We start from the raw sequence: 25,023 nt of genomic DNA, 5'->3' as shown, positions 1-25,023 counted from the left end.
GTGTGGGATTGTGCTTGAGAGGTGCATGGTTGTCCCTGGGGGTGCAGAGCTATGCCAGCAAGATGCCAGGCAGTGCCTGGAGGGATGCATGGTTGTCCCCAGAGGATGTGAAGCAGTGTCTGAGGAGTGCAGAGCTGTGCCAAGGGGATGCCAGGCAGTGCCTGAGCAATGCAGGGCTGTACCCAGGGAATGTGGAGCCGGTCCTGGATGTGCAAGACTCATGCCAAGGGGATGCCAGGCACTGTCTGTATGATGCAGTATTCTGCCCTAGCGATGCAGAATTGTGCGCAGGGGATGTGGGGCCATCCCCAAGGGAGTTGAAGCTATGTCCAGGGGTGCAGGGCTGTGACTGGGGATGCAGAGCTATGTCAAGATGTGGGGCAGTGCCCGGATGATTCGAGGCTGTAGTCAGGTGATGCATAGTTATTCCTGGAGGATGTGGGGCTGTGTCCTGGAGATACGGGACAGCAGCTGCGGGGGGGGTGCGGGGCTGTGCTGGGGGTGGGGGGGGTGTGGAACAGCACTCTGCATACTCCAGGCTGTGCCAGGAGTGCGTGGTGCTGTAGGCAGAGCACAGCGCCCTGCTCTCCTGGGAGGCGCTCACACACTTCTCGGGGTGCGCGTGCGGGAGATCCGCAGGCTGATGGAAAGCCCGGGGGGTGCCCAGGCCAGGCTGGCGCGGGCGGGTTGGCCTGCCAGCTGTTCTGGTAATGAATTTACATGAGGCGAGCGTGTCGACAAGGCGGCAGTCAATGGCTGAGAGCACCGGAGTTAATAAATGCTTGTATAATGAGGGCAGAGGGGAGCGCACGCCGCCGTGCCGGCCGCCTCTCCTGGGGCTGGGGGGCAAAGATTAATCAACGCTGAGTGGCACTCATGGCCCCCCCCCCCTCCATCCCAGCTCCCTCGACGCCCGCTGCTCTGCCCAGTCAACCTCTGCCGTGGAATGCTTCAGGCTCTCCAGCGTCGCCGGGACCTGGAGACTGCCTCCAGCTCTACTGGGAGCTGGGGGGCTGCCCCTTGGTCACCCCCCTCCTCATCCGTCTGTCCACCGGGGAGCCGGGGGCTAATTTTAGGCTGGTGTTAATGAAGCGGCTCGTTTGGAAATCTATTTTAAGGGCCCTGACATCAGCAGTTGCTCCAGCCTTGGAGCAGCTGGCTCTGACAGTTGAGGGGGGCACATGGGGTGCAGCACCTGAACCCATGCCCTTAGGGATCACTGTGCCCTATAGCAGCTTTGTGCTTTGGGGTACAGCAATGGGGACTTGGGTGGGCTGTATGGAGTATTTGGTGGTGTAGTGGTGGGACTTAAGGGTGCTGTGGTGTTGGGATTTTGAGTCCTGCGGTGTGGATTTGGGGCTGCAATAGTGAGGATTTGAAGGTGCAATAGTGGGGACTTGATTTGAAGTGTGGGTGGGTACTGGGTTTGCCATATGAGAGGGGTTTGGGGTGGTGGTGATTCGAAGGTGCCACAGTGGTGATTGAAGATGCAGTGATGGAGATTTGGGGGTACAGTGGTGGGGGAACCAGGGAATGCAATAGCAGGGATTTAGGGGTGCAGTGGTGGCAATTAGGAGTGCAGCAGTTGCAGTTTGGGTTTAAGCAGCACTGTGCAAGTCAGGGGGCTTCCCCTCTCTCTGTCATCTCCACCAGGATTCTGAAGTCCCCATGTCCCCCTGAAGCCCCCTTTCCCTTCCCACAGGGCTCCACTGATCCTGCTCATACTGTTACTGGGAGCAGCCTCACCCATGGGATCAGTAGGGTCATTTTTTGAGTGAGAAGTTCTTGCTTGTCCTGCTGGTTGTTCTGGGGTGGATTTGTGGGGTCCCCACTTCTATCTTTGCCTCCCCATCTAACGTGGGCTACTCTTGTTTGCAGGCATGAGCCATGAGCCGAAGTCGCCGTCCCTAGGAATGCTCTCCACTGCCACCCGCACTACTGCCACCGTCAGCCCCCTCACCCCCTCGCCCCTCAACGGCTCCATCGTCCCCAATGGCAGCCCAGCAGCCAGCAGCACTTTGTCCGTCCAGGCAGCACCTTCCTCCAGCTTCGCCGCCGCTCTCCGCAAGCTCGCCAAGCAAGCCGAGGAGCCCAGAGGTAGGGGACAGTGATAGGGACGAGGACTGTGGGGGTTGCTGAGCATTGATGCCTTTCCCCACCTGGGAGCTGGTTGGATGGTGTTTTCTCGCTGGCTCCCAGGCTAATGTCTTTCCCTGCCATCACATCTCGAGGGGGTAGTTTAGAAATTCAATCCAGCTGGAGTAATCCAAATGCCACATCACTCACTGTGCCCCAGGAGAAAGCCTGTGGAGAGCATGCTGGGGAAGGACCTGTCCCTCCTTTCCTCCACACTTCACCAAAATGCCATTTTTTTCCCTGGAGGCTCTTCAAATCTGGTCCTTCTCCAGCCAAATTTTCTGGCTAAACAGCAAATTTGGGCACCCTCAGGATGTTTCCATCCCTCAACACCCTATAATGACCCAGCCACAGCCTCTTCCATTGCACCCCCAGTCTGCTTGGGTGTGTGGTGCAGCTCACTATGGGGGATGAGCTGCTGCCATGGACCAGAGAACCCTGAGGTCCCCACAGCCTCGGGAACCATGTCACATGGGAATCCCTGGGGTTGTCCCACACTGTCAGGGAGAGGCAGCCCATCCCCAGGCTCCAAGGTGTTTCACCAGGAAACTGCTGGCATCATCATATTCCATGAAAATCTATTTTTCCCTGAAATTTCCATAGGTGAGAGCTCCCTATTGGATTGTTGTCTATGACCTGTGCACTTTGATCTCTGTGAAGGATGCTTGACCCTTTGCAAGGTGTCTTTTTGGAAGATTCTATTAGCAAGATCCTTTTTGCCATTCCCTTTTATTGGAAGACCGTTTTGCAGTCACTGTCTGCAAGACCCTCCTTGAAGCCAGCCACAAAATGCCCTGTGACCCAAATTCTTTGGTGTTGGCTGCTCCTGGGGAAGCACATGGGGACACCAGATCCCCATCACACTGAAGAAACCAGGCCTTGGTGGTGCTTCAGCCTCCCTGGCAGCTCCTGGTTCTCCCTGGCTGCCTCCTCCAGAGCCCATCTGCTTCCTCCAAGGCGGTTGATTGGCTTTGGGGGATTATTTTGCCTTTTCTCCCCTCCACACACAACCCACTCATGCCCTTGCTGTGCTGCTCAGCCCATCCAAAGGGATATCAGAAGGGTTTGGCATAGATTTTATGGTGCTGGAAAGAAGCTACTATGTTCCCTTTGTATTTCCCCTTTACAACTGCATAACCCCCCCACTGTCCTCACCCATCTGAGTGCCTGGAATGGCTCATCCCAGCCGTTTGTAATAGGTGTGGGTTTGGATGTGTGTCAGGAGGTGGGGGGTTCTCTCCATGCTGTGGTTTTTAACCCCAGGAAATAAATTGCTTTACCCCCCAGCTCCCTTCCCACAATGGGAGATGTTCCACAGTGGCAGGTGCAGTTGATGGGGTGGTACCAGTGGATCCACCCAGGATCACTGGCTTTTTTACTGGCTTTATGGACCAGCAGCTGTGCCACAGCCACATCCACAGGGATATCCCGCTCACCCCCTCCCCTTCTCCAGCATCCCCAGCTGCAGGGGCTCATCTTGACCAGCTCCATCATAGCAAATCCCCAAGAAGCCACCAAAGCCATCACCTAGCTGGGGACTCCTGCCTCTCATTCTGCCCCTAGGCTATCTGTAGGGTGGGTTTTATTCCCCTCACTCCTTCCTTTCTTCCCTCCAGCTCCCCCCCCTCCCCTTGTCCAGGGTCTCAGCTGTTAATTACATTTGCCTGTCAACCCAGGCTGCTAATCTGCTATCGCCCAGCCGGAAAGCAGGAGGTCAGAAAACAAAGGTGACACCATCACACTGTGCCTCTTGTCATCTCCAATCCAGATTAGTTTCATTGACTAACTCCTGGCTGAATACCACCAGTTAATTATAACGATCACAAACCCTCCCGTTTAAAGCCACACAGCGAGAATTAAGGTTCTGAAGTAAGACTTTAGCTTCATTAATTGCCGGGCTCATTGTGATGGTATTGATTGTTAACGCTATCGCGTGGTGAGTAATGGCTTCCCAGCTCAGAGGGGATTAGGCTGCTAATTGTTGTTGGCCTTGCGCTGACAAGATAGACTTCAGTGGGTGTCAAATCCGTATCCATGGCCTCCTTTGTGGTGGGCAGCCTTTCTCTTCTGCCCCGAGTCTTGCTGCTCTTCAAATGAAAGCGATTCGGAGCGACTCGGTGAGAATTAATAAAGCAGAGCAGCCAGCAGTGGGATGCTCCTCTTGGCCTCTCTGCTCCTCCCAGCATCCTTCCTCCTGCTTCCCCGTGGCATTCCCAGCATCCTGGCTCCGTCCCGGGGTTACCCTGGCACTGAGGGCAAGTGTGGGGCTTTTGGAGTGGGATGGAGAGGAGATGAAGGTTTGCAGGGCAAGGAGGCACCGTGCACGCTGAGGGGAGCCAGCCTGTGTGCTTCCAGGGCAAGGAGGCACCATGCACGCTGAGGGGAGCCAGCCTGTGTGCTTCCAGGGCAAGGAGGCACCTTGCACACACAGGGGAGTCAGCCTGTGTGCTTCCAGGGCAAGGAGGCACCGTGCACGCTGAGGGGAGCCAGCCTGTGTGCTTCCAGGGCAAGGAGGCACCTTGCACACCCAGGGGAGCCAGCCTGTGTGCTTCCAGGGCAAGGAGGCACCTTGCACACACAGGGGAGCCAGCCTGTGTGCTTCCAGGGCAAGGAGGCACCGTGCACGCTGAGGGGAGCCAGCCTGTGTGCTTCCAGGGCAAGGAGGCACCGTGCACGCTGAGGGGAGCCAGCCTGTGTGCTTCCAGGGCAAGGAGGCACCGTGCACGCTGAGGGGAGCCAGCCTGTGTGCTTCCAGGGCAAGGAACCCATTCCAGAGCCAATTTTGCAGTTTAGGCTGGATGTTAGGAAGCAATTCTTCCATTGGAATGGGCTGCCCAGGGAAGTAGTAGGGTCACCATCCCTAGAAGTGTTTAAAATAAGACTGGATGAGGCACTTGGTGCCATGGTTTAATTGATTAGATGGTATTGGGTGATAGGTTGGGCCTGATGATCTTGAAGGTCTTTTCCCACCTGGTTAATTCTGTGATTCTGTGAAACACCTTACACACTGAGGGGAGCCAGCCTGTATGCTTCCAGGGCAAGGAACCCATCCCAGAGCCAGGGGCAAGACCCTCACCAGCCAAGATACCACACAGAGGAGCTCAGCCCCAGTAAAGAGACCCAGCCAGCACCCATGGATGATGTCAGAGGGACCATCAAGCATCTTTCTACCTAACCGGGGGGCCACCAGGCCCCCCGGCCTTTGTTGTCACCACCACCATCACCCAGTGTGCACCATGGGCACTCACCAGTGATGAGAGGAGGATCCCTCAGCCCAGATGGGCTCAGCTAGGGGCATCTGTTTTTCCTGAGGGGGATTATAAAGAGGAGTGGGTGGGGAGGGCCAAGTGGCCACACCTGGTGTGGGAGGAGACTCCAACAGAGCGCAGGTGCTGTGGGGTTTGAGGGGAAAAGGGGGAAAATGGGGCAGGTGAGGGACTTTCAAGGTGTCAGGTAATGATAGGATTAGGGGGGGTGGGAAAAAAATATAAATGGGTAGATTCAGATTCTGTGTTAGGAAGAAATTCTTCACCATGAGGCTGGTGAGACACTGGAACAGGTTGCCCAGGTAGAAGCCTCATCCTTTGGAGTTTTTAAGGCCAGGCTGGCTGTGGCTCTGGGCAACCTGATCTAGTGTGAGGTGGCCCTGCCCGTGGCAGGGCAGTTGGAAATGGATGATCCTTGAGGTCCCTTCCACCTTGCACACACAGGGGAGCCAGCCTGTGTGCTTCCAGGGCAAGGAGGCACCTTGCACACACAGTGGAGTCAGCCTGTGTGCTTCCAGGGCAAGGAGGCACCGTGCACACACAGGGGAGCCAGCCTGTGTGCTTCCAGGGCAAGGAGGCACCTTGCACACACAGGGGAGCCAGCCTGTGTGCTTCCAGGGCAAGGAGGCACCGTGCACACACAGGGGAGCCAGCCTGTGTGCTTCCAGGGCAAGGAGGCACCGTGCACACACAGGGGAGCCAGCCTGTGTGCTTCCAGGGCAAGGAGGCACCTTGCACACACAGTGGAGTCAGCCTGTGTGCTTCCAGGGCAAGGAGGCACCTTGCACACCCAGGGGAGCCAGCCTGTGTGCTTCCAGGGCAAGGAGGCACCTTGCACACACAGGGGAGCCAGCCTGTGTGCTTCCAGGGCAAGGAGGCACCGTGCACACTGAGGGGAGCCAGCCTGTGTGCTTCCAGGGCAAGGAGGCACCGTGCACACACAGGGGAGCCAGCCTGTGTGCTTCCAGGGCAAGGAGGCACCTTGCACACACAGGGGAGCCAGCCTGTGTGCTTCCAGGGCAAGGAGGCACCTTGCACACCCAGGGGAGCCAGCCTGTGTGCTTCCAGGGCAAGGAGGCACCGTGCACACACAGGGGAGCCAGCCTGTGTGTTTCCAGGGCAAGGAGGCACCGTGCACGCTGAGGGGAGCCAGCCTGTGTGCTTCCAGGGCAAGGAGGCACCGTGCATGCTGAGGGGAGCCAGCCTGTGTGCTTCCAGGGCAAGGAGGCACCGTGCACACACAGGGGAGCCAGCCTGTGTGCTTCCGTGGCAAAGAGCCAGGTGGAGGGGAGCTGGCTTGCACGCTTGCAGGGTGTAGCAGTTTGGGCTGGGTGCCCTCTGCTGTGTTCATATGTGGGGTGCTTCCTGTGTCCAGAGGTCCAGCCCAGTGGGTGGACACAGGAAACTAGGTATTTCATACCATAATTCTCTGCACCACTGCAAGATCCAGCGCGGGGTCTGGCACTTACATCCCTCACCGTCACCCGGTAACTGGGGGAGATGTCTCCCGGCCTTGGGCCTGGTTAGGCCCAAGGCCATGGTGGGATGGGCAGTCTCAGATCTGGCCAGCTGAGACTAGCCTAACAGTAGTGGGGTGGGGGGAAGAAGGAGCCCTGGGGGTCTTGGGTGTACCCTCAGGTGAGAATGGGATGTTTCTGTGTCTGCTTTGGGATTTCATCTGGCTCTCTGTACACACTCACTGCTTGCCATTTAAACTTTCCACCACTTTTGCAAGCCGTTTGTCTGAGTCGTTATTTCTGCCTGTGGTGGGGAGGGGGTCTGCCTCAACCATCACACAGGGCAAGGATTTGGCTTACATGCTTGAGGAAGCCAAATGACATGCTTGCAGGGTGAGGAACTGACTTGCACACTCAGGGCAGCCAGCTTGCGTTCTTGAAGGGTGAGGAGACACCTTGCATGCTCAGCAGAGCCAGCTTGCATGTTGGCAGGGCAGGGGGCTGCTGGCATGCTCAGGTGAGCCAGCTTGCATGCTTGAAGGGCAAGGAGACACCTTGCACACTCAGGGGAGCTGGCTTGCACACTCAGGAGACAAAATCCCTCTCGGTGCCAGGCTCAGAGCTGGAGTAAGGAGCATCATCACCTCGTGGCTGGCATCCTGCAGTGACCATGAGCCACTCCTCTGTGGCCAGTAGCTCATCCTTGCCAGCATGTCAAAGACCTTCTCATGGCCCAGGGTTGGTGGGAGCAGATTTTTGAGGGTAGGTGGCCCCCCGTCTGCCCAGCTGGGTTTTGGGAGCAGGCAGTGTGCTGCAGAGCAGGCTTTGTGTGCCCTCCTTGAGGCTGAATTTGCACTTCTCTCCATCTCCGCTTTTCTCACTCTCCACTTTAATTCCCTTTTTATTTTCCTCTTGGATATATCCCCAGCATTCCCTAGTTGAGTATCATGGAGAACACAGATGTATCATGCAAATAAAGCCAAAGCCTTGCCTAAGAGTTATGGGGAGAGACTCCTTGATCCTGGCATCTCCAAGTGCCCTGGGTTGTGCACAGAGACTTTTCCGGGTGAATTAAGGAGTCTGCAGATTGGGTTTGAGATGTGACCTCCTAGGGTGGGCATCACTTTGGGCTCACTTGTGCCAAGGTGAGCAGTACAGGCAGGGCTTGCACCCATGAAGGGATTGTCAATGCCTCTTAGAAGGAAGCAAGAAGGTGTCCATCCCACTATGTGGGGCAAAGCCTTTTAGCACCAAGAGGAATGTCTCATGGGAGTGTTCCTTGGGGCTCTCTGGGATGGGAGGATGGGGTCCAGCTTGGGTGTCTGGCTGGATGCCCACTACCTGGTGTGCATCTCTGTGCCCGTGGTCCCTCAGCAGAGCAGCCCAACAGGGATGGCTTCACCTTGCTGGGGTGGTTTCAGCTGGTTAACAGCTGCCTTCTTCCCCACTTAGTGTAATTTTTCCTGTAATTCCAGGGTCCTCAATAAGCAGCGAGTCGTCTCCTGTCTCCTCACCAGCTACCAACCACAGCTCCCCCGCCAGCACACCCAAACGTGGCCCCATGGGCCCCATCATCGTGCCCCCGGGGGGGCACAGCGTGCCCAGCACACCGCCTGTCGTCACCATTGCCCCCACGAAGACGGTCAACGGGGTCTGGAGGAGCGAGGGCAGACAGGTATGGCTTCCAGGGGGTGGTTTAGGATGGATGTTAGGAAGGAATTTTTTACTGAAAGAGTGGTCAGGCATTGGAACAGGCTGCCCAGGGAGGTGGTGGAGTCACCCTCCCTGGAGATGTTCAAAAGGTGGCACTTGGGAGGGACATGGTTTAGTGGCGTGGTGTTGGTTTGATGGTTGGACTTAATGATCTTAAGAGGTCTTTTCCAGCCTTTATGATTCTGTGTTTTGGGGGAGTTCCTGGCAGTCGTGGTCTGAGGTGCCATGAGCCATGGCACTCCCAAAAAAATCCCGTGGAGCTACACCCCAATTTATCCCTTCTCTTCCCTCCTGTGTCCCCAAGCTTCCATCATCCCCAGGCAGCCATCATCCCTGGGCTGCCATCCGAAGGGGAGCATGAGGAAGAAGAGGAGGGGGGGTTGAAAGCAGCTAATTAAGAAGCATCGTTAGTGGTTCTCCTCTCCTCCACATGCCAGAAGCAGATTCCCTGGGGGATTATGCCACTTGGAAGGACTAATTAAACCACAAAGCGGAGAGGCAATGGGAGGGGGTGAGAAACACCCAGGGTGGGGGGTGGGGGGGAGAAAAAGAAAGGGAGCCACCACCCCTGGGTGCTCAGAGGGGTGCATGGGGTATCTGGGTGCTCCCCGCTCCCATGTCTCCCCCTCCCCTCGTCACCTCCTCCCCTTGCCCCCCCCCAGCAGGAGGGTTAACCGAGTGTGGGTTATTGTCTGGCAGAGGCGCTCGCAGCGTGACACCCCGAGCCGGGGAGGTAATTAGAGCAGAGCCTGGCACCAGCACAATCAGCCGCGGTGCGGGCGGCAGGGGCGGTGGCAGGGCGACAGGGACACCCTTTGTGCTGGCCCTGGTGACCTTGGGACCGTCCCTGACAGCCAAAGACCTACAGCCTGACCCAGAGGGTCTGGGGACCTGGACTGGATGGGGAGGAGGTGCTGCCATCCTCCTCCTCTAGCTGCTTAATGAGAGGATGTGGTGAAAAATACTCAATTTTAAACCCAGTCTTGCCGTGTGGAGGTCACCCCCCTAATTGCTGGCACCCTGCAGGGTCCCTTGTCACCCCAAGGGTCCTTCCTATGCCAGGGGTTCCCTCCCTGGTGAGGAAAGGGTGACCTTTACCCCATTCTAGGGTTGGGGAGATAATGGGAGGTCCCATGTTGGGGTGGGGGTGTTGTTGCTGCAGGGGTGGGGGGATGCTGGGCTGAACCCCAGTTAATGGCTGCTATCAAAGGGCTCCTGGATTTCCACCAGCTCTGTCTGTATCCTCCCTGGGGGGTTTATAGCTCTGGAGAACAAAGCAGCTCATAAATCTCCAGGCAGGTAACGTGTGCTGCCCTCACTGCTGCCCCAGCTTCAGCATCCTGTCTCCCACTGGTCCTTCCCACTGTGGAACCCCCTTGGACCCTCACACCCCTCCAACCACACTTCAGCAGTGAGGCTGCAGGAAGATGCTCCAGCAGATGCATCCCTCCAGTGTACTGGTGCCAGTCAGGGACCCCTAGTCACACTGGGGACTCACTGACCATCTTGGGATGGGGAGACTCTGGGGCCCGATCCCCACATCCCTTGTGGGGTCCCTGTGGTCCTCTAACACCTGGCTCAGCCTTTCTGCCCCTTTGCCTTCCAGCAAGAAGCAGGGTCACGAGGCAGCAGCAGCAGCAGCCGTGAGCGCCTCATCTCGGAGCCCCCCCTCACACAGGAGAAAGCAGGGGGTCCTACTGTCCCCTCCCACCTCCTGGGGACACCCTACTCCTTCGGGTTGCCCCCCAGCTCCGTGGTCCAGGACTCCCGCTTCCCACCTCTCAAGTGAGTCCAGTGGTGATGGATGGCATGGGGTGGGTTCCAGGATGAAGGTCTGGTCCCACCAAGCATCCCAGGGGCTTGATATCTCTCTAGAGGGTTACTGTCTTCTGAGAGGAGGGACATCTGCCCAGGGGGACAGAGTGGGATGTTGGCATGCCCTGTGGGGTTTGGTCCCACCAAACGTAGCAGAGGGGTGATGTCTCCCTAGAGAGGCGACATCTGCCCATGGGGTTGACATCTCCTGAGGGGACTGACATCTCTCCAGGGCAACAGGGTGGGATGCAGATGTCCCCTGTAAGGTCTGATTCCACCAAGCATCCCAGGGGAAGGTGACATCTCTGCAAGGCAAGAGGGTGAGATGCTGGCGTGCCCTGTGAGGTTTGGTCCCACCAAAGATCCCAGGGGAGTGACATCTGCCCGAGGGACTGACATCTCCTCAAAGGAGTGACATCTCCCCAGGGGGACAGCATGGGATGCAGATATCCTCTGCAAGGTCTGATATCACCAAGCTTCCCTGGGAAGTGACAGTATCTCCAGGGAGGTGACATGTCCTCAGGGGAGTGATATCTCCCTAGGAGAACAGGGTGGGATGCAGGCATGCCCTGTGAAGTCTGGTGCCATCAAGCATCCCAGGGGTAGGTGGCATCTCCCTCGGGAGGTGATAGCTCCCCAGGGGATTAACATCTCAGCAGAGTGATGTCTTCCCACGAGGACAGGATGGGATGCTGACTATGTTCCTTCTGCCCTAGCCTGCAGCGGCCAGTCCACCACGTGGTTCCTCCCAGTGCTGTCACCGAGGATTACCTGCGCAGCTTCCGTCCCTACCACACAGCTGAGGACCTCCGCATGTCCTCCCTGCCACCCCTTGGCCTGGATCCGGCCACTGCTGCTGCTTACTACCACCCCAGCTACCTGACACACCACCCCTTCCCACACCCTGCCTTCAGGTGGGCATCACTCAACCTCAGGTCCGAGGGTCCCCAGTGGGTGTGCTGGTGGTCAGAGGATGACCCTTTTGGTTCTGGGGAGGGGGGATCCTTGATCCAGGGAGGATGGCTGGGCTGCACCAGGGGCTCTCCAAGAAGAAGGCAGCCCCCATCCAGCCTGGGATTGCTCCCAGTATCAATCCAGGCTGGGGGAATGAAGGGCTGGAGAACAGCCCTGTGGAGAAGAACTTGTGGGTGCTGGGGGGGTGAAAAGCTGACAGTGTGTGCTCACTGCTCAGAACCAGCCATATCCTGGGCTTATCCCCAGCAGCATGGGCAGCAGGGGCAGAGAGGAGATTCTGCCCCTCTGCTCTGCTCTGCTGAGACCCTATCTGCAGTACTGGGGCCAGCTCTGTAATCCTCAGCACAGGAGAGACACGGACCTGTTGGAGCGTGTCCAGAGGTGGGGAATGATCAGAGGTTTGGAAACCCTCATCTTGTGAGGACAGGCTGATTGATAGAGTGTGGGTTGTTCAGCCTGGAGAGGAGGTGGCTCCAGGGAGACCTTCTGGTGGCATTTCAGTACTTAAAGGGGCCAATAAGAAAGATGGGAACAGACTTCAGCTGGGCCTGATGTGATAGAACAAGGAGGGGATAGTTTAAACTAAAAGAGAGAGATTTAGACTGGATAGAAGGAAGATTTTTTTACCACTGTGTGTGGTGAGAACCTGGCACAGGTTACCCAGAGAGGTGGGAGATTCCCCATCCCTGGAACCATTTGAGGTCAGGTTGTTTGGGGCTCTGAGCAACCTGCTCTAGTTGCAGATATCCCTGCTGACTGCAGTGTGTTGGACTAGATGGCCTTGCAAAGTCCCTTGCAACTCCCAACTATTCCATGATTCCCTGTCTTCCCAGGATGGATGAATCCTACTGCCTGTCGGCACTCCGGTCCCCCTTCTACCCACTGCCAACGCCGGGCTCTCTGCCACCCCTGCACCCCTCGGCCATGCACCTGCACCTCTCGGGGGTACGGTACCCCCCCGAGCTCTCCCACTCCTCCCTCTCCGCCCTGCAGTCTGAGCGCATCTCCAGCCTTGCTGCCGAGAGGTACGGGGAGAGGACGATGGCTGAGGGTAGGGGGACAGATGGACAGAGCACCCCGGGGGATGCTCACGGTGGTTGTTTTGGGGTGATTTGAGGGGTTTTTTTTGGCTTTTCTTTGAAGGCTGCAAATGGACGAGGAGCTGCGGCAGAGGGAGCGGGAGCGGGAACGGGAGCGGGAGAAGGAGCGGGAGCGAGAAGCCGACCGGGAGCGGGAGAAGGAACGTGAACGGGAGCGGGAACGGGAGAAGGAGCTGGAGCGAGAGCGGGAGAAAGAGCGGGAACGGGAGCTGGAGAGGCAGCGTGAGCGTGCCCGGGAGAAAGAGCTGAGCATGGTGAAAGCCATGGAAGGGCCCTTCCTACCTGTGGCCGAGCTGCACGGGCTGCGGGGACACCCGGCTGAGGAGCGGGGCAAGCCGGCGGAGCCACTGGCACCCGGCAGACCAGGTAATGTCCCCACGAGTGACACTACGGGGGCTGCCACCTTTGGCACATCTTGCCACCATCCCTGTTTCCCTCCAGATGGCAAAGCCAGGGGGGTCAGTGGCCCTGGGAGGTGGCTGAGGAGGGAGCTGGGCTCTCCTGGCTGCCAGCTCACTGTGCCAGAAGCCCAGCTGCGCTCGGCAAGGCAGCACGGTGCCTGTGCCATCTGACTTGGTCCATGGCACGCTGGACAGCTGGGCTGGCAGCAAACGGGCAACCCCTCCATGTCAAACTCTGACTGGCCTCACAACTCTGAGTGCCTCCTGCCTGCAGAGACGCTCAGAGTGACCCTGTGCACCCCAAAAAACCCTGGGAGCCAATAATGGCTGCGAGTAGCCCCCCCTGTCTGTGCCCTGACTCTCCATCACCTGCTTTCCAACCCAGAGAAACTCAAGGACTCAGTGCTGCCGACACCAAAGCCCATCCAGCACCCCCTGCACCAGCCACCCGCCTCCCACCACCCTGTGCCCAGCCTCATCCCCAACCACAACGTGTTCCCGCTGCCGGGAAGCAGCGCGGCCACGGCCCTGCTCATCCACCGCACCAACGAGGAGGAGAAGTGGCTGGCCCGGCAGCGCCGGCTGCGCCAGGAGAAGGAAGATCGCCAATCCCAAGTCTCGGAATTTCGGCAACAAGTGTTGGAGCAGCACCTCGACATGGGACGCGCCCCGAGCCAGCCTGAGCCCGAGCATCGTCCTGAGCACCCCAGGTAGGGATTCTGCCAGCCCTGCTCCCCGCTGAACCCCTGCTGCGTTACCCCATTCACATCCGTCCCTGCAGCGCGATTTTCGCCCCCTTCCCTCTGGCTTTGTACCCCCCCATTAGCTAGCTCCAGCCCCACCTCGCCCCCCCAGTTCAATAGCCAGCCGTGCCCCTTGCTCCTTGCACATCCCTGTGAGCAGAATCTGGTGCCAGCAGGTCCCCATCACTCGGTGCCAGCCAGGCCGGCTGTGCTGGCAGTGCCGGGCGGTGCCGGTGCCCGACATCTGCGCGGCGGCAGGCGGCGAGCCCAGGAGGTGGCCCGGGGCCAGCGGCGAGTGGCCAGGTGCTGCCCAGTCACCCGGCACTGCTAATTGCAGCTCCCTGCCGTGCAGCAGACCCAGGCGGTGGGAAGCCCTGTTTTGGGGGGGACATCCACCCCATTTAGGGGTTGGTCTAGGGTGGGGCAGAGAAGCCTGCCTGCATCCCCCGATTGCCAGGGGCTTGCTCACTGCCATTGCTGAGTGTTCAAGCGGTGTGGGCTCATCCAGCGGCTCTGCTGCCAGCTCCCTTTGTTATTTTTGGGTATCCAGGGGATTAGTGCAGCTCATCACGGATAATAAGGAGCAGATCGCTGGGCGGCACAAAGGCGAATGCCCGCTGCAGGCTTTCCTCCCCATCCGCTCCTCCTGCCCTAAATCAGAGAGGAGAGAGCAAGGTCACCCCAAAACACCTGCAGCTGGGGGGATAGCTCATCCCTTTCCTCATCACAATTCTGTCTCCAACCCAATCCCAGTCCCCCCAGTGTGTGCAGTCCTCATCTCCATCCACACCTCCATCCCAGTCCCCATCCCTGTCCCCCTCCCATTTTCATCTCTACCCCAATCCCTACTATCATCTCCATCATTCTCATTCCCATTCCCATCCTCTTTCTTGTCCCCATTCCCATTTTCTGTTTCTGTCCCCATTCCTCATCTCACGCTCTAGCCCAGTCCCCATCCTCATCTCAGTCTCCATCCAGATTCCCATCCTCATCCTTGTCCCCATCATCTCAGTCTCCATCCCACTCTCCATCGCCATCCCCATCTCATTGCCATCCTTGTCCTCATTCCCATCCCCATTGTGGGGCTTCCCAGATCCAGAAGGAACAAAGCAGGACCAGTCCCGGCAGGGTGGGTAACGCTTCTCACCGGTGGTGCCGTGGTGGCAATGGCAGTGCCATGGTGGCGCTGGTGGCGCCGAGTGGGGCTGGCTGCTCCATGCAGGGAGATCCGGGGCGCTGGAGCAGAAAAGCGTTAAATGCACAGCTTGGGCACATGAAATATTTATCCTGCTAACAGGCTGGCTCTGGCCCCGGCTGGAGGAGGAGAAGGAGGAGGAGGAGTGTTGCACCGAGGTGCTGCCCTTGCTGCAGGGAGAGCAGGGCTGGGGCAGGACTGGTGGCTCTCTTGTCCCCACGGTGGGGTTGAGTATGGGGTTCCCTGCCCATCATCTTTGGGATGCAGCCTTGTGCCTGCTCAGTCTTAACTCTGTCTTAACTCTGCCCCCCATCTCTCAGAGTGGTGGCACAGGAGGGGACCAGCGTGGCTGCCCAGCATGCACAAGCCCTTCCAGATGCCTCTAACTGCTTTATTTCTCCCCCCAAATCCACCTGGTGCCAGGGTGCCACTGGCTTTCCAGCGTCCTTGCCAACCCCTCACCTTTCCAATCCTCTCCTCTCCCCACAGGTCAGGATCCAGCCGCCACGAGCCAAGCAGCCGGGAGCCAGGGCAGCACTTTGGTGGGCCACCACCTCTCATCTCCCCCAAGCCCCAGCACCACCCTGTCACTACATCACTCTGGAACCCCGTCTCGCTGATGGAGACTCCCCCAGACCCGCCTCGACGCCTCCCTGAGCCCCACACTCTCCATGGCCATCCAACCCCCTTTGAGCCCAGCCGTCAGGGCATCCCACTGGTGAAGGTGGAGAGGGTCTTCTGCCCCGAGAAACTGGAGGAGGGGCCGAGGAAGAGAGACACTCTGGAGAAATACCCCCCAGGACGAGACCCTGGAGCTACGGAGCATGGGGTCTTCACCCACACCCCCTTCCTAGCCGAGCTGGAGAAATCCACGCAGAGCATCCTGAGCCAACAAAGACCCTCAGCCACCCCTTTCACCGAGGCCACCAAGCCCAGCTCACCCTACCGACCCCCACAGCCCCGTGCCCAGGACCCCATGTACATCTACGATGAGTTCGTGCAGCAGCACCGCAGGCTGGTCAGCAAGCTGGACCTGGAGGAGCGCCGGCGGCGAGAGGCCCGTGAGAAAGGTGAGAGGCTTTGCACTGCTCCAGGGACCCCCCCGAAACCAGTACCAGGAGCTGGTGGTGGTGGGGAGGGCAGCTGCTGGATCTCCCAGGAACGCTGGCAGCCTGCGATGGAAACCCTCCCGCGGTAAATCCTGCACTCTAGACGTGCCCAATTAATAAATGATGAACTGAGGCTAATAAGTGGGGTTTAAATATTAATGGAGCTGTGTGAGCGGGGATGAGGATGGTGGTGAGGAGGAGACGGAGTGTTCGGGGCAGGGGGGGCAGGCAGGTGTTGTTGTCCCCCACCCAGTGGGAATGGAGGCTTCAGCACAGCCTCCCCCCAGACATTCCCTATTAACCCACCTGTTGAGCCCCTGCCACCAGTCCCAAAGCAATGCTGGGCTCCAGTGGGTTACACCTGCTACCCTGCTGAGACCCACACTGAACCCCCTCCACTGCTCACACTCATTCTGTCTCACTGCACCAGCACCCTGCTATGCCACTGTCCCCAGCAGGGTCTCAGCCAGTTCTCAGGAATCCAAATAGACTCCCTGGGGTTTCAGCAGGCTCCCCGTGGGGTCCCCCATGGTTTCCCCAGTCTCACCCCAGCCTCTCCCCATCCCCAGGTTACTATTACGACCTGGACGACTCCTGTGATGACAGTGACGAGGAGGAGGTGCGAGCCCATCTCCGCTGCGTGGCTGAGCAGCCCCCACTGAAGTTGGATACATCCTCTGAGGTACAACTGCTGCTCAATGTCCTCTGTCTCCCGAGGAAGCATCTCTTCCTTGGGTGGCAGTTTCTGGTGCTGCATCACAGCCATTGCCACAAGTTGGGTGCAGAGACATTGGGGATCAGGGATGGGGATGGGTACAGGGACAAGAACATGGATAAGGATGGAGATGGGAACAGAGACAGATGGGGACAGAGGTAAGGATGGTGATAGGGATGAGAATGGGGTTGCAGATAGGAATGGGAATGAGGATAAGGACAAGGATAAGCATGGGTTGGGGGTGAGAGTGGTGATAGAGATGGGGATAGACATGGTGATAAAGATGAGGATGGGGACTGGGATGGGGATGGAGATGAGGATGGGAATGTGGACAAGGGACTATTCTGGGGGTGACCCTTCTCTGCTCTTCATTTTGACACCCTAGAAGCTGGAGTTCCTGCAGCTCTTTGGCCTCACCACGCAGCAGCAGAAGGAGGAATTGCTGAGCCAGAAGCGGCGCAAGCGCCGGCGGATGCTGCGGGAGCGGAGTCCCTCACCACCCACGGTGCAGAACAAGCGCCGCACACCCTCCCCGCGCCTGCCGCTCTCCACCCGCTACAGCCCCGACGAGATGAACAACAGCCCCAACTTCGAGGAGAAGAAGCGCTTCCTCACCATCTTCAACCTCACACACATCAGCGCCGACAAGCGGAAAGGTAACAGCCATGCCCCGTGCATGCCCTGGCTTGCCGGGTCCTCCCCACTCCCTGGTCTTGGGGGTTCTACCTGGGACTGTGAGCTTGCTCTGCTGAGTGGAGGCTACACTAAACCTCAGCTTCCCATGCCACAGACAAGGAGAAGCTGGTGGAGATGCTCCAGGCCATGAAGCAGAAGACCACGCCGGGTGCTGTGGTGGTAAAGAGCTCCCCGCGGGACAGCCCCAGCAGCATCGCAACTGGTAAGAACCCTGAGTCCCTGCGTGGCTCTCAGCTGGTTGGGACCATCCCCCTGCCCGCTGGGATGGGGACAGCTTTGTCTTGATGTTTTGGTGGGGACACAGCCCCTGGTTGCAGCCAACTCTGTTCCTTCTCTGCCCAAAGAGCCACCAGTGCCACCACTCCTGCTGGATCCTGATAAACCTGTGGGAATCACTGTCTCCGTGCCAGAGGCACAGAAAACAGCAGAACCCAGCAGGTTAGACCAACTGAGATCCCAGGAACTACCAAGAGTCAAGGAGTCAACCACCACGCTAGCGGAGAAGCCCCATCTGAATGATGGGCACCCTGGCAAGAAGGCGCTAAGCATCCTCAGCTATGTCAGAGGTCCCCTCCCCAAGGACATCCCAGTGCCACTGTCCCACAGTATGAATGGCAAGAGCAAGCCTTGGGAGCCCTTCATTGCTGAGGAGTTCGCCCACCAGTTCCATGAGTCGGTGCTGCAGTCCACCCAGAAAGCGTTGCAGAAGCACAAAGGTAAAGGAAGGGGTGCGGGGAGCAGGCTAGCTAACACCTAGCTGGTATCCCTGTGGGGTGGGAGACCCCTCCTCATCCCCCACACTGGGGTTTGGCACTGCCAAGGGCATAAAGTTCAGCAGCGGCCTTGTTGCTGGAGAATCCCAGGAGCTCACTGATGAAGATAAAAATAGGGTGCTGGGATAATGCAGCTCCTCCAAACTCATTCAGCTTATAGAGCTCCCTGAAAGGAGCTCAGAGCCACATGGGGATTGGTCTCTTCTCATAAAGGAGCAACCTGTAGGAGAAGAGGAAATGGCCTCAAGTTGCCCCAGGAGAGCTTTAGGTTGGACATGAGGAGCAATTTTTTCTTCTTGAGGGTTGTCAACACTGGACCAGGCTGCTCAGGGGAGTGCTGAAGTCCCCATCCCTGGAGAGGTTTGAAAGCCGTGCGGATGCGGTGCCGAGGGACATGGTTTAGCGGTGACCTGGCAGTGCTGGGTTAATGGTTGGACTTGATCTTAAAGGTCTCTTCCAACTAAAACAGTTTAGTGACTCATTCATTTCAGTAAGTGAGGAAAATAAGGTTACTTCAGTGTGGGGGCGGGTGATGAAAACCTACAGAAGAACACATTCTAGTGGAAGGTGTCCCTCCCCTTAGCAGGGGGTTGGAACTAGATGACCTTCAAGGTCCTTTCCAACCCAAAGCATTCTATGATTTGATACTGTAGCCCCACCACGATGGCCTGGGGGTGTGTGGAAATTCATACTTTGAGAGTAGCAGCTTTCTTGATGCAGCCTCAGGGGGGGACACTGAGGACACGGAAGGTGGGCACGGGCCTGATGTTTGGTGCCCACAGGGGGAACGTCGGCGCTGACGGCAGAGCAGAACCACAAGCTTGATGCCTCCATCCACTACAACATCCCCGAGCTGCAGGCCTCCAGCCGCCTGGCTGGGCCCCCCCACAACGGAACAGCCGAGGGGACACTGCCCCACCGGCCGCTGCCCCCCCTGCCCCGCGACTCAGCCTCCGAGGAAGAGGAGGAGGAGGAGGAAGATGAGGAAGAGGAGGAAGAGTACCCCAGGCCCAAGTGGCAAGGGATCGAGGCAATTTTTGAAGCTTACCAGGAACATATAGAAGGTAGGGGATGGGGAGGGATCAGGGCAGGGAGGGTAAACCCTTGTTTAGTTCCCCAACCAGGCATCTCCAGCTCCCACTGGGGTGGGATGGGGAGGTGCTTGAGGGTTCTCTGGCAATGCAGGAGCAGCACAAAAGCAACAAGTGCTGGTGAAAATTGATGTCTACATGAAAAATTCATGGATTCACAGCTGCAGGGCATGTTCCCAGTGGGACTTACATTGTTCCTGTGGGCAGTGCAGGGGCTGGGGATGCTCTGGGATGCTGGAGGCAATCACTGCTGCTGGGGCTGGCATCCGCTGGTGTTTGGGCATGGTCCTGTGCTGCACGTGAAGCTGGAAGAGCTGGCACTTACCCTTCATCTTCTTCTTTGCTCTTGCAGAACAAAACCTGGAGCGCCAAGTGCTGCAGACCCAGTGCCGGCGGCTGGAGGCCCAGCACTACAGCCTGAGCCTGACGGCAGAGCAGCTTTCGCACAGCATGGCGGTGAGTGGGGACTGGGTACCCAACCTCTGCCAGGCACCCAACCTCCTGGGCGTACGGCCTCACAGCGTGGTGGGGTAGCAAGGGACCTCTGGAGAACATCTAGTCCAATCCCCCCTGCAGGGTCACCCACAGCAGCTTGCCCAGGGTCACAATGTCCAGGCAGGTTTGGAGTCTCTCCAGAGGAGACTCCACAGCCTCCCTTGGACAGCTCCAGCACCTGCACAGCAAAGAAGTTTCTCCTCCTGTGCAGATGAAACTTCCTTATTCCAGTTTGTGCCCATTGCCCCTTGTCTTGTCACTGGGCACCCCTGAGAAGAGTCTGGCCCCATCCTCTTGCTCCCCGCCCTTTAGCTCTTGCTGAGCATTCAGCAGATCCCCTCTCAGGCTGGTTGGACTAGATGACCTTTAAAGGTCCCTTCCAACCCAATGCCTTCTATGATTCAACAATCCTATGACCTTCCCATAGCACAGCCATCCACCTCCAACACCCCATCCATTAGAAAACAACTGTACCCCTCAGTTTTGGGCACCTCAATACAATGAGATATCAAAGTGCTGGAGTAAGTGAAGAGGAGGGCAATGAAGCTGGTGAAGGGCCTGGAGAATAAATCTTAGAAAGAGTGACTGAAGGAGCTGGGGCTGTTCAGTTTGAAAAAGAGGAGGCTGAGGAGAGACCTCAGGGCTCTCTACAACTACCTGAAAGGACGTTATGGAGAGGCTGGTGCTGGTCTCTTCTCACAGGTAATTAGTGATAGAACAAGAGGGAATGGCCTCAAACTGCAGCAGGGTAGGTTTAGACTGGACAGTAGGAAAATGTTTTTCACAGAAGGAGAGGTCAGGCATTGGAATGGGCTGCCCAAGGAGCTAGGCATCTGTTCTGCTCGAGAGAGTCCAACAGAGAGCTACCAGGATGGTTAAGGGACTGGAGTACTGCCTTATGAGGAGAGGCTGAGAGCCCTGGGGCTTTTTAGTCTGGAGAAGACTGAGAGGGAATTTAGTAAATGTTAATAAATACCCAAGCTGGGTGTCAAGAGGGAGGGGACAGGCTCTGCTCAGTTGCACCCTGTGATAGGACAAGGGATAATGGATATAAGCTACAGCACAGGAGGTTCCACCTCAACATGAGGAGGAGCTTCTTCACTGTGAGGGTCACAGAGCACTGGAACAGACTTTCTGGAGGGGTTGTGGAGTCTCCTTTGGAGACTTTCAAGACCCATCTCGATGCATTCCCGTGTAACCCATGCTGGATTCTATGGTCCTGCTCTGGCAGTGGGGTTGGACTTGATGATCTTCAGAGGTCCTTTCCAACCCCTGACATCCTGTGATCCTGTGGTTGAGTCGCCAACCCTGGGTATGTTTAAAGGTTGTTTAGATGTGGTGCTTAGGCATATGGTTTAGGGGTGAACTTCATAGAGGAGGGTCCTCAGTTAGACCTGATGGTCCTGAGGGTCTTTTCCAACCTGAATTTCCCCGCCTGATTCTGTGCGAATTTGGAAAATAGAATAGACCAGGTTGGAAGAGACCTTCAAGATCATCGCATCCGACCCATCAACCAATCCAACCACCTAAACAACTAACCCATGGCACCAAGCACCCCACCAAGTCTCCTCCTGAACACCTCCAATGATGGTGACTCCACCACCTCCCCGGGCAGACATTCCAATGGGCAATCACTCTCTCTGTATAGAACTTCTTCCTAACATACAGCCTAAACCTCCCCTGGCACAGCCTGAGACTGTGTCCTCTTGTTCTGGTACTGGCTGCCTGGGAGAAGAGACCCAACATCTGCCTGGCTACATCCTCCCTTCAGGTAGTTGTTGTTGCAGTTTGAGCTCAACCCAGCACAGTTGTAGAGAGCAATAAGGTCACCCCTGAGTCTCCTCCTCTCCAGGCCAAGCAACCCCAGCTCCCTCAGTCTCTCCTCACAGGGCTGTGTTCCAGACCCCTCACCAACTTCGTTGCCCTTCTCTGGACTCGTTCCAGCAAGTCAACATCCTTCCTAAACTGAGGGGCCCGGAACTGGACACAGTACTGGAGGTGCAGCCTAACCAGTGCAGTGTACAGGGGCAGAATGACCTCCCTGCTCCTGCTGGCCACACTGTTCCTGATGCAGGCCAGGATGCCATTGGCCCTCTTGGCTGCCTGGGCACACTGCAGGCTCCTGTCCAGCCTACCATCACCCAGTAATTCCACCCCACGTGCCCCGCGGGGCACTTAGGAGAGCCCAGCATCCTCCCAAGCTCTGCATCCCTGTTTTTCATCCCCCTGGCTGCTTGCTCTGACAGTGTGTCATCTCCTGCCTGCAGGAGCTGAGGACCCAGAAGCAGAAGATGGTGTCGGAGCGCGAGCGCCTGCAAGCCGAGCTGGATCACCTGCGGAAGTGCCTTGCCTTGCCTGCAATGCAGTGGTCTAGGGGTTATTTCAAGGGGTATCCCAGGTGACGCTCCTTGGGCTAGACCCAACATATAGTCTAGAAATAATAATCTATTTTATTACCTTGAATATTTAAATATTTTTCACTGGGAGGTTTGAAGCTAAAAAAAAAAAGAAAAAAAAAAGAAAAGAAAAAAAAATAAGAAGAAAAAAAAAAAAAGAAAAAAAAGAAGGAAAAAAAAACAATTAAAAAAAAATAAGCAAAAAAAAGAAGGAAAAAAAACAAGGAAAAAAAAAAAGGAAGAAAAAAAAAAAGGAAGGGGAAAAAAAAGGAAGGAAAAAAAAAAGGAAAAAAAAAAAAAGGTTATAAAAGTAAAATGCAAAAAGAAAAACACACACACACACACAAAACCCCACCCCACCCCCAAAACAACCAAACAAAAGGAAAGAAAGAAAGCAACAAACAAAATAAATCCCATGACAATAAAAATAATACAAATGGAGAATGTGCCATGCATGAAGCAAAGGAGCACGGGAGCCCACCTCTGACGGCCAGCAGACCCTCCTCGGTGGGGGGGTGGAGGGTACACAGGGTGGTGTGTGTCCCCCCTCCTCCCCTCTTCACCCACCCACACTTTGTAGAGCTCATTTTTGGTTTTTTTTCGTTGTTGTTTTGTTTTTTAATGACAATTAAATCTCCAACAACAACACTAAAGCCGGAGGAGCCCCCGCGGGGCTGGGTGTGGGATGGGCCGGCCAGCAGCCAACCGAGCCCCCTAACCCCTCCCTCCCCCCGTCCCCACCCCGAGGGAAAAAAAAAACCACAACCCAAACCCCCCCGCTATCCCCAGGAGCCTTCCCACCCCCTGACCCCACCCCGGGGCTTTCCACTGGAAATGCACTTCGCTATAAACCAATAAAAGTCAATAAACTGGTTGAAGGTCCCCCTTTTTTTTTTTTCCCTTTTTGGTTCCTGTTTGGTGGGGAAGGGGCACAGAGATACGGTGGTGGTGGGGGCCCGGCAGGGGTCAGAGCCAGACTCCCCCCCACCCCTGCCTCCTCTGGCTTTTGGTGATTGAGTGGTGGGGGGGGGGGTGTGTGGAAAAAAACCCAACCACAAAGTCCAAACAAAAAAAAAAAGACAAAAACAAAGAAAAAAAGGTGCTTCAGCCTTGTACTGTGTATATATATTAAAGAAAGAAAAAGTTTTGTATGTTTTTATTACTTTAATTATTGTTATAAAAAGCTTGCCTTTTTTTAATGATGTTTCTGCTTTTTTTTTTTTGCCCCCCCCCCCCTCCCCTTTTCTCCCTCCTCCCCTTTTTTATTTTCTTTCTCCCTTTTTTTTCTTTATAATGTGGTTTTTGGTTTTGTTTGTTTCCCCCCACCCCCTTTTTTTTCTTTTTGGCTAAAAGGATTAACTCGCTTTTAAGTGTTCGTACTGCTGCTGGTCAGGCCAGAGAAGATATTGAAGTGTTTTAAAAGAACTTAGAAACCAGGATAAAGCAATCCCCTTTTCCAGCGGGGCAGGCGCTGTCCCACCACCAATCCCTTGGGAGCCCAGAGCTGAGCCCTTCCATTACCCTCTCCCTCGTTTTTAACCCTCTCCCTCATTTTTAACCCTCTCCCTTGTTTTTAACCCTTTTCCTTTGATTTCTGGGTCTTTTGTTGTTGTTTGTTTGTTGTTTCCCCCCCCCCCTGCTCCAACAGGGCAGGTTTGGGTGTTAAAAGTGCTGGGTGGTTTCTCTGCCTTGCAGGGGTTCCATCCCTCAACTTAAAAAGCCACCAAGCAACGCGTGGTGACGGCTTGGGGACGGGTGGGATGTCCTTATCCTCCTGGGGTGGCCTTATCCCCCTCCCCGAAATACCTAGACAATCAGAATTTGGGAAGGAGCTGGGGTTTGCCCGTTGGTACCAGGGGCTTGGTGGCACCACGGGGACAAGCTGGATCAAGCTGTTCCTGCCCAGCCCCTGGCAGTGCCAGGCTGGGAGGGGAGGTTCAGGATCGGCACCCCACGCGGGGCCCTTTTGTTGTTTTAGCCAATTACTGTTTTATCATCACGTGCCCCAACTCCCCCAGGAAGGCTTTTGGGGTTTTTAATTATTATTATTATTATTTTTAAATTATTTATTAATTTCTTTTTTTTAAGTCACCAGGAGACAAGCTCACACCTAGGGGAAAAGGTGACCTCTTGCTTTCTGCTTTAAATTCCCTTGTTGCACTTGCAAAGAAAGCATTAAACCCCGCTTTCCCCCCCCCACCCCCCAATTCCCCACTCCCTGCTCTCCCATTGGCTTCAGCCTTAAAAAAAAAATAGAAGGGAAAAAAAAAAACCCCAACCCAGGAGCTGGTGCTAGATTAAAAAGCAAAATGCCCTTGTGACAGAAATTAGTTTAATCTTTTTTAAATCCCCAATTGCATCGCCAGCCTCTGGCCCAGCCGCTGCCAGCTCCGGGCTTCACAATGAATTTTAACACCACAAAATTCGCTCTTTTCTCTTTTTTTTTTGCTGCTCTGCTCTCTTTTTCCTTCCCTTGTGCTGGAGGTGGTGGTGGGGAGGGAACAGGGTGGGGAGGAGTGGGGGGGGGGGGGGGGGGGGGGGGGGGGGGGGGGGGGGGGGGGGGGGGGGGGGGGGGGGGGGGGGGGGGGGGGGGGGGGGGGGGGGGGGGGGGGGGGGGGGGGGGGGGGGGGGGGGGGGTGGGGGGGGGGGGGGGGGGGGGGGGGGGGGGGGGGGGGGGGGGGGGGGGGGGGGGGGGGGGGGGGGGGGGGGGGGGGGGGGGGGGGTGGGGGGGGGGGGGGGGGGGGGGGGGGGGGGGGGGGGGGGGGGGGGGGGGGGGGGGGGGGGGGGGGGGGGGGGGGGGGGGGGGGGGGGGGGGGGGGGGGGGGGGGGGGGGGGGGGGGGGGGGGGGGGGGGGGGGGGGGGGGGGGGGGGGGGGGGGGGGGGGGGGGGGGGGGGGGGGGGGGGGGGGGGGGGGGGGGGGGGGGGGGGGGGGGGGGGGGGGGGGGGG

At 57.0% G+C, this 25,023-nt stretch overlaps 1 protein-coding gene across 5 annotated transcripts in view; it reads left to right on the top strand.

The window, feature by feature from the left end:
* GSE1 (Gse1 coiled-coil protein) overlaps window positions 1-22,170 on the top strand; it is a 72,842-nt gene extending 50,672 nt beyond the window's left edge. For 4 of the 5 annotated variants that reach the window (XM_054169852.1, XM_054169856.1, XM_054169855.1 and 1 more), the window contains exons 2-16: window positions 1,879-2,097; window positions 8,335-8,534; window positions 10,179-10,357; window positions 11,104-11,301; window positions 12,196-12,387; window positions 12,506-12,828; window positions 13,249-13,573; window positions 15,291-15,871; window positions 16,480-16,592; window positions 17,011-17,281; window positions 17,401-17,523; window positions 17,666-18,037; window positions 18,877-19,158; window positions 19,538-19,641; window positions 21,948-22,170. In XM_054169852.1, the coding sequence (XP_054025827.1) occupies window positions 1,879-2,097; window positions 8,335-8,534; window positions 10,179-10,357; window positions 11,104-11,301; window positions 12,196-12,387; window positions 12,506-12,828; window positions 13,249-13,573; window positions 15,291-15,871; window positions 16,480-16,592; window positions 17,011-17,281; window positions 17,401-17,523; window positions 17,666-18,037; window positions 18,877-19,158; window positions 19,538-19,641; window positions 21,948-22,082 (3,617 nt within the window). In that variant the 3' untranslated portion in view covers window positions 22,083-22,170. The remainder of the gene's footprint in view (window positions 1-1,878; window positions 2,098-8,334; window positions 8,535-10,178; window positions 10,358-11,103; window positions 11,302-12,195; window positions 12,388-12,505; window positions 12,829-13,248; window positions 13,574-15,290; window positions 15,872-16,479; window positions 16,593-17,010; window positions 17,282-17,400; window positions 17,524-17,665; window positions 18,038-18,876; window positions 19,159-19,537; window positions 19,642-21,947) is intronic. The other variant, XM_054169854.1, reaches the window with a different exon arrangement.
* The last annotated feature ends 2,853 nt before the right edge of the window (window positions 22,171-25,023 follow it).

This window comes from Dryobates pubescens, chromosome 19, assembly GCF_014839835.1.
Source record: "Dryobates pubescens isolate bDryPub1 chromosome 19, bDryPub1.pri, whole genome shotgun sequence".
Classification (NCBI taxonomy): domain Eukaryota; kingdom Metazoa; phylum Chordata; class Aves; order Piciformes; family Picidae; genus Dryobates; species Dryobates pubescens.
The sequence above is the reverse complement of the archived record's forward strand: the minus strand, read 5'-3'. Positions and strand labels throughout refer to the sequence as shown.